The sequence below is a fragment of the Neopelma chrysocephalum genome, unplaced genomic scaffold (assembly GCF_003984885.1).
Source record: "Neopelma chrysocephalum unplaced genomic scaffold, ASM398488v2 Primary Assembly neopelma1_103b, whole genome shotgun sequence".
Taxonomy (NCBI): domain Eukaryota; kingdom Metazoa; phylum Chordata; class Aves; order Passeriformes; family Pipridae; genus Neopelma; species Neopelma chrysocephalum.
This window is the reverse complement of record NW_020897767.1, coordinates 6,733,035-6,745,060: the sequence shown is the minus strand read 5'-3', so window position 1 is coordinate 6,745,060 and position 12,026 is coordinate 6,733,035. Positions and strand designations below refer to the sequence as shown.

General features: G+C 41.7%; 1 protein-coding gene across 1 annotated transcript in view; it reads right to left on the bottom strand.

Annotated features, from left to right (window-relative positions):
- The window catches only part of TMEM163 (transmembrane protein 163), a 94,386-nt gene extending 82,360 nt beyond the window's left edge, over nucleotides 1–12,026 (bottom strand). Inside the window, exons 1-2 of the mRNA XM_027695923.1 lie at nucleotides 11,437–12,026; nucleotides 6,307–6,426 (exon numbers count right to left, since the gene is read on the bottom strand). Coding sequence (XP_027551724.1) covers nucleotides 6,307–6,426; nucleotides 11,437–11,593 — 277 coding nt within the window. The 5' untranslated portion in view covers nucleotides 11,594–12,026. The remainder of the gene's footprint in view (nucleotides 1–6,306; nucleotides 6,427–11,436) is intronic.

Below are 12,026 nucleotides of genomic sequence, written 5' to 3'. Positions count from 1 at the left end.
TTGCAGATTATAGACCTACACTTCTGTTCAGCAGCTATCAGTCTTGAACTTGACATCCATATGTTATTTTCTCCTCCCAAGAAAGTCACTTGAAGTTTTGTGTGCCTGAAAAAAAAATTAGGCAGGCCTTTACTGGCCTCTTATTTCATTTTCAGTGAATGAAAATTGCATTTTCCTGTTATTAAGTACAGACTGACCTATACAAAAGGCTATCTTCTGCCAGTGTTGCCTAGAAAATGGAATTTTTGTCCTTTAGATCTTGCGTGTAACATGGTTAGGACCAAACTCTATTTTTGACTCTAGTGGCGCAGCTATAATGGAGACGACAGGGAAGCACAAGTGTCACCAATATCAGAACTCTACCTTGGGAATTTAAGTTCCATATTTCATTAATGCTTCTGAGAGACTACAGCCCTGAAGCATCTGTCTTTTTGTAACTGATGTAATTAAATGCCCTGAAAAATATGCAAAGTGAGGGATCTGCATACTACCACACAGCAGTTCTGTTCTGTATTTAGTCTTTGCTTGTTTTTAAGTGTCTGTGTGGTATTGTGACTTGAAATGTAACTTTCTGAATAAATGTAATCTGCTCTACTGAAAAAAAAAATGAAAAAAGAGAACAACAACTCTCAGGTTTTTAGGAGTGAGAAATGTAATTCTGTGTAGTTCCTGGAAGATAAAACACAAAGACCAAGACTTTTCATGTGGCCAGTGATCCTGCAGAGCTCTGTTTAGTACCCAGCTGAGACATTCTAAACCTGGCCTGAGTGCTGAATGCCCATCATTTGTCTGAAATTCAGTGACCTTTAAAGAATATTGAATTGAATATCCAAACTAGAGAGCCTCAGAACCATGAACCTTCCCCTACATTTTTTATTAGTAGTATTATTATGATTCACAGCTGTGCCCAGGATATACTAAGTACTGTGCAAACATAAGGGAAAACCCACTTATATTTAATTTTTCAAGCGAGAATGATATATTCATCAATAAATTAATATAGTCACTCCCCATCTCAGTTATCTGAGCAGTATGTCTGAGATGAGGAGTGACAGATTACATCAATACATCCCATGTGAGCATCCAGAGAATGACACCTTTGATTGCTCAATATTTGTCCCATGTAACTTCATTTGCATGCACCAGAGTAGCATAATAGTGGAGGAAAACCAGCAGTCATGTCCTACAGCTAAGCCAAATGAGACTTTATGACTCAATGTCATTCCAATGAAGAAAGTGGACCTGGAGCCACTTCCTAAATTTGTTGGCATTTTTATCTGTCTGTTAGAATTTGAATTAGCATGAAGCTTTACTCTGAAAGTAAGACCTACCCTGAAATTTTTAAGACTGTGGACCATACATTTCAAACAAAATGCCTCTCTAATCTCAGTATGTGAAAGTTCACCTTAATAAATAATTTTTTAGCGATTAATTCTGAAACACAAATGATTTTGTATACAAAATCAGAACAGTGTCTTTTGCATTTACTTGTAATATCTTACCTGTGGCCCAATAGCTAATCCTATAATAGCAAATACTCCCACCTACAGAACTGTGCATACCAGGTTTCCACCTGAGATACTCTACAGATTAACACAATTCACCTTATCAAGATAACAACACTTACTTACCGCACCAGACTACCAGGATATGACCTCAAATCATGGACCTATTGTTGCACTCGAGTTTTCAGTTATTTCTATACAGTTAAACTTTAAACATGCCTGTGGTGATCTAAAAGGAGTGATCTCTAATGCAAACATGCAGATGGGTTGCTGCTACTTCCCCAGCACTTTGCCAGCATCCCAGTGCCACTCCCTGGGATGATCAGCACGCAGGGCCTGCCCCGACCACACTGGAATGGGCTGTCTGCAAGCCCTTGACAAAGCTCACATTTACAAAGGCACACATTCTAAATCTTCTCCAACTACAAAGAGAGCTTTTAGTGCAGAATTTGGCCTGTACATTGTTTTGATATATTGATATGACCACTCCATTCACTGTGAAACCATTTTAGCTAATCCAATAAGGAAGATGAACGAACATACTGCTTTCGGTGAATCAAGTCTGCGTAGGACAAAAAATAGCAGACAATGGGTTTGTTCTCTGCTTTGACAATATTATCAAAGCAGAGCAGAAACCACACTGGAACAGCAAAAGCTATATTTGTATATTCTTCAAAATTATGTTTTAGTAACGTAAATGTCAAGAAACTAATAATGGGTTTCAAAACACCAGAGTTCCATTCCACCTGCAATAGTTCCTCATTCTCAATTATGATTCTGAAACTAGGCTAGTAAGAACCTTTAATACTGCAGCTACAGAAAAAAGTTATAGTTGTAATTATGAAATCACTGCAGCCTTATACTACACAGACACAAACTGCAAATAAAAAAAAACAAATCAGAAAGATGTTCATGTTTTGTTATCATTCTTTTCTTGTATTACTGTAAATCAGAAACAATTATATTACAATTATTATTCCAGTACTTACTTGGAGTGCTATGGAATAATCTAATATTCATTTCAATAATTTTTATCCTGCTCAGACTCAGTTTATTACTATATATTTATAACAATGTAAATCCACTCTTGATGGGAATTCTACAAGCATGCATTTTTCAGGCAGCATTGAAATGAAGAGCAAAATTAATTTATTCACCAGGCATAGATTAACATTTGATCATAAAAGTATTGCACAAAACCACAATGTCAAAAGATTCTGAGAGCACCTAACTTTTAGCCATTAAAGACAATACCATAGGGCTCCACTGACCTCAAGGACCTTACAAATTTAAGTCTGTAGAGATTTTATTGAAGCCTTATGCAACTACGTGCTGGAGAACAGCACCTCCAACAGCACCCAAAGCCAGTGAGACCAACTGATTACCACAGTGCAGGAGCTGTGTTAGAGACAGCAGCCGAAACTTCCAAATGGTCTTTTACAAGTACAGCATTTCTGTAGTAAAGTTAAGTTTATTAAGTACCTGATAGTAAGAGATCTCTTCTTTCAGCTAAGGGGAAAAGCTGATTCCATGGCCGGTGCAAGTCCTACTTCTCAGTATTAGTGAATGAAAGATAACAACTTCACTTTCCCTTAAGCACTCCTTCTGCTCCATATCCAGTCTAGCCTAGTTGAGCTTTCCAGATCCAGAGCACAGACACAGTTTGATGTATATATCAGCGTTTAAACTCCTATATTCTGGTGTTTCAGGCCATAAAGAGAGAATACATACCATACACCTGTTTTGTAGAGGTGTATATAAGTATGTCATAGCTTGAATTTTTGCACCTTACAATACACTGTACACAGGTTCTTTCTAATAGCAAGTAACACACAGACATCAAAGCAATAGGGATGTTATCACTCTCTACAACTAACTGAAAGGAGGTTGTAGTGAGCTGGGGGTTGCTCTGTTCTCACAGCTAACAAGCGACACGATGAGTGGAAATGGCTGCAATTTGCTCCAGAGGAGGTTTAGATTGGATATTAGGAAAAATTTCTTCACTGAAAGAGTGGGCAGGCATTGGAACAGGCTGCGAAGGGAAGTGGTGGAATCATCATCTCTGGAAGTGTTTGAACAACGTGTGAATGTGGCACTCAGGGACATGGTTTAGTCATGAACGTGGTAGTGCTGGGTTAACGGTTGGACTCAATTATCTTAGAGGTCTTTTCCAACCCTAGCATTCTGTTATTCTATGATATCAAGCCTTGTTTGCCATAGATCAACCATTCCAACTTACTCTAATGATGGAAAAGCATAGTGTTGGAAGCAACTAGACTGGTCTTGAAAGGAAGGAAGGTGAGTAGACCATAACAAAGGGAAAGGAAGTCTAGTTACAAACACTTGGTTGGAAAAGCAGGCTCCTGAATCACTTCCCTACTTTCCACATGGGCATCACTCCCCTTGGTATTTTTCTTACCTCTCATGTCCTCCATTTCTTCAACTGCATTTATCAAATAACATCAGTTCCCTGGCCTAGTATCTTTACTATATTAAGTGCTGCAGAAGCAGCACCATGAGATACATGTGCAGGAAAGAATTTTGAAGCCTGTAAGAGGATAAAACAGAAATTTGCAGGAAGAGAATTTATAGAGGAGTCAGAAAGAGTAGTGAGAATACAGTCAGTGTAGCCCAGCTATTAGCAAAAGATCCCCATTTTTCACTGAAATGGAACATCAGGACTGTATTGCCAACACTTCACCATCACAGACAAGAGGTGAAACGGAAAGAGGATGCTTTAAATAGCAGGTGTTTGCAAAGAATTGTCAGTGTCAGACACCCCAAAGTGACAACTAGTCATTTATATCAAACAGGCAGCATATTCTGGTCACCTGGCACCACTCCCAACTCATGGACTGGCTAGAGGAACTGCTAAAAGGACAGCACAGAGGAAGAGAGCAGCCAATGTGAGGTGACAAACTGAGCAGAACTTCTGAATTCGCACGGGGGAGCAAAGTGTTTCTAGAAGAGTCACTGTATTTTCCTCAAAGATTAAAAATTTTTAATACTGCACACATGAAAAGCCCTGGCAATGCTTTTGTGGCATGTAAGTTAACTGTCAACTGCCTATTAAGAGATTCCATACAGATCTAATATATATTTGTGAGCTGATTCCTCTTCTATTCTTCATAAATTTAGCTTCTGCCATGGGGAAAGATACATTCCAAAAACATTATAATTAGTCTACTACTAACAGCTGATTTCAGTAGTTCAGTGCCAATCCCCTCCAGCTGAGTAAGCAACCACAGTATATCCAGGCAGGGACTACATTCTTTGCTGGTTTTTTTTCTCTCTAAACACTAACAGAGTTCCAAAAATAGGGGGGGGGGAGAAAATAAAAATAAAAAAATAAAAGGTTTCAGAAAAGTTCTGAAATTTCTGAAATCCCTAACTAATCTTACAAAATGTTTTAAAAGATCCTTTTAAAAGAAAGTGTTTTAGTTATCTCTATTACACTTATGTCTTGCAACCCTGACAAATGAAAATGTAAAATAAAATTAAGCCATTTCACAATAAAACTATATTGTTAGTAGGTAACAAAATTATTTTGTAACACTGTACTTACTTTTATGTTGCTTCAGTAGCAAAGACAGACTACTGTATTTTCATGAAGCAGAACAAAATGGAAACTTGTTTAGTTCTCTTATTAACATTACAATTCTTTACAGTGTCAGATTCTGCTTTTGAGTGTTCCTTCTCTTTTTGCTTATTTTTGAATCAAGTTATTGTACCTGTGTTTCTATACAAATTGCTCTGAGTAATATATGTTGAGTTTTCAGAGACCATTTGGTCAGATTTTAATAACCTCTCCTGGGAGCTGACACTAACTTCCAGCAGCAGGTCATACAATGCAGATTAGAATAATAAAAGACATGCTGCTGTGACTTCGAAAAAAAAAGGAAAAATAATGCAAGTCTGTCTTTATCAAGCTTGAGATTGATGTTTTGAGACTTCTTTGATGTCTCCTAGACAGAGCTTTCCTTTTGTTTATATAAACACATAAATTCAGTCACTTCTGATTTTTCCTTCTTTCAAACAGAGAATGTGCCACTGCAAAGATTTTGTTCCAGATTCCACACTTCCTTTTGTCTTTAATGTGTTACTTAATTGACCAAGATAGAAAGCTTGTGTTTTACAAATTGGCATTGAACTAAAATACATATTTACACAATGTTGCTTTTTTTCCCCATTTTGAAATAATAGTAATATATTTCATTTTTTTTCCACATGGGTTTGGTTTGGGTTTTTTCCACTCAAATTCTTTGTGTAAAGGCAAACTAGAAAAAAATGCCTTGAAACTTTTAGAAAAACACTGGTCTAAAAAAAGAAATTGGGATTTCTCTTCCAGATTAGTGTTGTCTTAGGGTATCTGTCAGGGTAATACAGATAAATTTTATATTTCTCCCTTACAATTCACTATTCTTTATTTTGACGTTCCCACTACAAACCCCAAGTGGATTGAGACTTGTCATATTTGACCCCTTTGGTTAAAAGCAACCCACTGCATAATGATTTTTTACACTATTCTCTAAAATGAACAGTTCCACATGCATAAATGCTAGCAGGAAGCAATGTCTCCTGTTTCTTTCTCCGACCTTCAACAGCCCTATACTCTGCAGAAAAAAGCCAACAGTTTTACTAATTTATAAGCAACATGCAGACACAGGCAGTCCAGAGAGAAATCTCTTTAGCAGCTGCAAAGAAAAAACATAAGAAAGCTTCCACAAAGAGAGAAATTCTGAGACCAAAAGAAAAACAAAAAGGAAGAGGTGTGAAGATTTAAAATATTCCCAATACTCACTGAAAGCAGCCACGGCAAGAGCCAGTGTGACAATAATGGAGACCCAGGAAACCCACAATGCCTTCTTTCTGTAGCTTTGAGCTTCATGAGGTTTTAGCCTTGTACTGCTTTCTAGTAAACCTGATAAGCAATAAGCAAAGAGGGTATGAACAATACATTGCTCCTCTTAAAAACACAGCTGTGTTAGTTCAGCCCCATATTTACATATATTTACATTCTATATTACATATAGAAGCAATACAGAATCAAATCCTGCTCACATTATTAAGGTTGAGTACTTGAGGCCGCCAGAAACATGAGTAAGCAAGAAAAGCACACTCAAGCTGTTTTGATTTCACACAGAACGACCCACATATCAATCACTTGAAAGGAGCACTGCAGTTGTAGGGCAGTTACGGGAATTCACACCACTGAACGTTTTCCACCTGTACATCTACACAAGAAACGACTCAGTCCTGTGCTCATTCAGATCAAACCTTGTATCAGAACTCCAGGATCCTGAATATAATTAACACAGGAGAGAAACTCGTGCTCACCAGTCTCTGTGGAATAACCTCCTGATGCACAGGGATATACTGCACGTATTGTGCATGGAAGTAAAAGCGGGCAAGCCTTAGAATGAAAGCTGCTGCAGCTGAAAAAACATCTTGAAGTGTATTGTCCTTCATTTGAGGTAAGAACACATTCCTATCAGGAGCTAAGTGAGGAACTAATTCTGTCCTTACTGCAATCAGTGCAGAAGTCTGTTGAACACAAGAGAGTGAGGTTGCTTTTACTCTTTCTTTGATGATTTTTATTTGTGGAAGTCTTTTGTCCACTGATCTTAAATCACAGAGAATGCAGGTTAAAAATAAATTTACAATATTCTCTGGTTTTTATTCTCTCAGTCTGAATCATAAGCCACTTCTAAAATGCATGCAGTTTATAGATATTTGTCTTCTGTATATACCTTTCTGATCCTTTCATGTTTAGTGTATTCAGCTCATTTAAAACATACACTCTTTTTCACTAGCATGTTCCAGCTCAAATCTGCCTAACTGGAGAGAACACCTGATGGCTTTAAACTTCTTAATTAATTACTCCAAAAGATGTGGGTGGTTCCTCTCACGTGATGAGCACTTTTCAGACAGATTTGCCTGCACTGAATGCACTGAACTGGGACACTGGTTTAATAGCACAACTTTCTGTAGCTGGACTAAGGGTTGAGAACAAGGGCTCTGGCAAACTCAGCATCAGATCAAAATGTAACAGTGGACTCTGTTATTATCCTCACCTTCCCCAGTTTTCTCTCTGATGGATATAGCCATTTTCAAGGCAGGAACACCTGATCAGGTTCTCAGTGTCCTTCTGAATCCACACCGTGTTTAACCAAGTTTATTAACCTTAACAGATATTAATTTCAACTGACTTTAATATACTGGCTGAAAACTGCCATGGTTTTGGAATCAACTCAGAACTGAATCAGGCATCTCTGCCTTGGGGGCAGCAATGTGTCAGCAGAGGGGCAGGCTGTCCAGGGGTGGCAACAATTTGAGCCATCAGATTTTATCCTGCCACTTGAAGTCTGTTAAAATTACTGGTTCTAATCCTAGCATAATTGGTGGGCTTCATGCTGTCTTGGGAAAACGCTTCATGCTTTTTACACCTCAATTACAATAAAGCAGAGAGAGTTTCTTTACGGCAGTTCAAAAAGCCACTCTGAGAATTTCATGCTTGTACTATGTTCTTAGAAAACGTAAAATATTATCACACTTTTGTGCTACGCACTCCCCCCTTTACGAATGGAAAAGAACCTGCAAACTTGCATGCACCAGGCCCTATATTGAAATGATATCTGTTTCTTATTGTGAGTATTCTTTGTTTGTTTAATACATGAAAACTGCCAAATGACAACTCTGAGAGGTTTGAGTCTATTAGGGATAGCACTGCACAGCTATTTCTCACATGCTCGCCTTCATTTGTGTGAAGAATTTTTTTTCCCCTAATGTTTGGCCTATCTTCTGCTACTATATATAACGATGCACAGTTTGATTGCTGTCTGAGGTAATTTAACAACACATCTTGAAATATAGGAGAGATTTCTGCTAACACAGCCATAGAGAAAACACATCTTCTCACATTTTGTGACTCCACCCCTCCTGTCCGCTCCCCAAACCAAGAATTTTAAATAATGGCCCAAAATTTGATGGAACATAAAGCAAAGTAGGTTTTCTTAGCCAATTTTGATTCCCAATGTTTCAAACCTCAAATAAACACATATCAGAATGACAGATAACTTCACCTGTTTCTTTCTTTAAAGACATCCTATAATTCATGGCTACAGCTCATTGTTACCTGGGAAGTCCAACATACATGGTTGATATTTAAAAATCAAACAATATCCTAATTAAATGGAGGAATGTGTAATGAGCCCCACAGCTAGTGTAGCACTTCTGATTACTATTCACATGTCAAGCACGTGTCCAGTATGACAGAGACTGTGATCTTTATAAAACTGAACCACTTCTGCTGTGTGTGTGTGTGTGTGTGTGTGTTTCTCTCTGTCTCTCAAAATGGCTGGCATATTCTAGCTGTCAGGGATGTGATCCCTTCCTTCCTAAAATAATTCACATAAATTTTCTCTATCTAAAATTTTCCACCCTGAGAAAGATCACATAATTCTTAGGAGTGTCCTAAAGCTGGCACAGAAAAATACAGACTCATTCACATGACTACCAAGCCCACAGCATGAAAATCATTTAGAAGCAACGACAGCTCATTAATTTACACACAACAACACAATTCACAAGGTAAACCTCCATATTTTTCCACTGACCAAAAGAAAGCAAGTTTTAAGCATCTACAGGAGGCTGAAAGATAATCTTTCAGTATGACCTGCATTGCTAAAAAAAAAAGAGCTGGCATCTACAAATAAAATTCCTCCACCCTGAAATTAGCAAACGGAGTAATTTTATTGCCAATAATTTATTTAACACATGGATATCCTTAAGGTATAGAAAAGATGATGAACTGGTTAAATCCACTGGATTTTTACTTTGTCTTTCAGTATCTTCATATATTAACAGATTTTCTTCCCATAAAAAAATCAGAAGAAAAAACCTGCCTAACAGTTGCAGAACACAAGCTTGGCATATTTGTGAAGTGATTCTAGGATATTCTTTACCATATGCTGACTTACCAGAAGTACTTTTCTATTTGGCTAAGGGATTATTTTAAAATGTCAAGCTAGAATTTGTGGAAGAGATAAGGCTAATAAAAAAACCTGTTCATCTAAGAATGTTAATTCAGGGACACAATACACAACATTATCATTGATTTTGGATCTGGCTCTTGAAGAGCAAATATCTTGTTCCAAAATTTAGGGTTAGTTTTTATTTTTAGCAAACATGGAAGCATCATCTCTATAACTGGATCTGCTATGATTCATTGGAAAGAATCGTAAGAAAAAGTACAATCTGAAAGGACAGACTGTTAACATTTTCAACAGGGACAACCTGCAAAAAGCATACCAGATTTTCCTCTACAATGACTGGGAATTATCCTGGTACATGGAATCAGTGACTACAGAAAAGGCTAAAAGAAAGCTACTGCAAGGGCTGTAAGAAGAGCATGAAGGCAAAGAAGGAAATAAAATCAGCAGCTTTAGTCTCATCTCCCTCATAGAAAGAGATAGTTTAGGAACAACAGGCAATCTGGTTTTATGGAATTACCCTTAATACCAAAAGGAACAGATTTTAACTTTCTCTCTGTCATACTGGGCACAAATTAAAAATTTCTGCAATGAAACTTCCATGTTTGAACTATAATCAAAATTCCTCACTCCCATTATTTAAAACAGAAACCAAAGCCTCAAATTGTCCTCAGGTACAATGTCTGTCCTCTGCCTTTGGTGGTGACAGTGAGGGTACCCCTTGATTAAGGGCTGTCCCCAGCCCCAACATGACTGAAACCCGTCAGGAAGGTGGTGATTGCTCTTCCCTCTTACTTCTCTACTTTGTGTCTAGGATTTGTGAGCAGACACAGGCATTTGGAAAGCTGGGGAAAGAATGGGAGATAGAGGGGGTAACGTGTAGAGGGATTGTGGATGAAGACCGAGAACACAAAAAGGACTCTGGGGTGCTGAAAGCAAAATGAAAAAGCAAAAAAAAAAAAGGCAACAGAGAGGCTAAGGGAAGCCTATACGTGAAATAAAAAATGGAGACAAATTGTGTGGAAGAGGAGCCTGGAGGTGGTGTGGAGGACAGGGCAATGGGGTGGGTTAAAATGGCAGCTGCCTTTGTGGGCGGCAGGTACATGAGTGTCTTACACACCCTGAACAAATGTCCGAAATAGGTGTGTTTGCCATAAACGCGCAACACGGTCTGGAAGCAGGCAGCTTTCCACCCCTGGTCAGGTATTTAGGTAATTAACAAAAAACGAGTTATGTGGAAGTGCGATGTATGGTGGGGGAAGAGAGACAAGGCGTGAGACCAGTGCCCCGACTTCAGCCCCTAGCCTGGCTGGGGCGGACCCCCCCAGATACGCCCCGATGTGCCCGTGCTGGGGGGGCGGCTGCGGACCGGGCAGGGAACCTCAGCGGCGAGGAAACCTTTGGCCCTGCCCGGCCCTCCCGGGAGCACCGGGAACACCGGGAGCCACCAGCGCCCTTCGCCTGGGCTCTGCCTGTGGAGCCATGTGCCGCCGGCACCCGCTCCCCCGCCAGGCAGGCAAGTTTCCGGGCGAGGTGGGAACAGCCACGAATAGAGTTTATAAAAATACTTCAAAGCTGTCGCGAAGCGCTCGCACGGGAGCTAAAACGAGGAAAAGCTCCGAGGGCGGCGCGGGGGTGTGAAGTGAGTGCGGGAGCGGTGGGCAGCCGGGGACGGTGGGCCAGGAGGAGAGCGGGGCTGGAGGGGGCAGCTCGGGGGGCTGGAGCCGGTGCGGGGCTGCCAGGGCTGAAGGGGAGGGGGCGGGCAGGGATGCTGTGGCGGAAAGAGGAGGGTGCGGGTCCAGGAGAGCGAGGAGAGAGGGTGCTGCAGGGAGGGTGTCGGCAGGGCTGTCGGGGTGGGTGTCAGGCTCCTCGGGACGGAGGGGAGGTGACGGTCGAGGGCAGCGCGCAGGGAGGCGGGTGATGGACGGACGGGCGCTCACCTCTGTCCTCCAGCCCCTCGCTGAACTGCCCGCTCTCCCCGATCCGCAGCTGCTCCTGCTGCTGCTGCTCCCGAGGGGGCACCGGCGGGCTGGCGCCGGGGGGCTGCACGATGGCAGGGTCCGGGGTGGTGTCCAGGGGGGCAGCGGACGGCTCCATCTCTTGCGGGGCGGCGGGAAGCGGCCGGCGGCTGTGGCAGCGAAGCGAGGAGAGAGCGGAGCATCCAGCCCGGGTGCGAGCCCGGGGAGAGGAGGAGACTCCGGCTCAGAGCATCTGGGAAGACGAGGGCAGGCAGCAAACAAACTCCGGCTGCTCCGCTCCCCGCGGCCGCCTCATCACTGCCCGCGCCGGCGGCGGAGAGGGGCAGGGGGGGAGCGGTGCCGCCTCCCGGCGCTGCCCGTCCCCTCCCCGCCCCAGGGAGCTCCTTCGGCGGCGGGAGCGGCTTGGGAAGAGCGGGAGACTCGTCAGCCTCCCCTCGCCATGGCGGGCTCTGCCGCCTCCTCCTCCTCCTCCTTCTCCCGGAGCCTTAGAGGGAAGAGCTGTCCAGGGACTGTCCAAACCCGGAGCCCTCCCGTCGCTCCCGCGGGCTGCG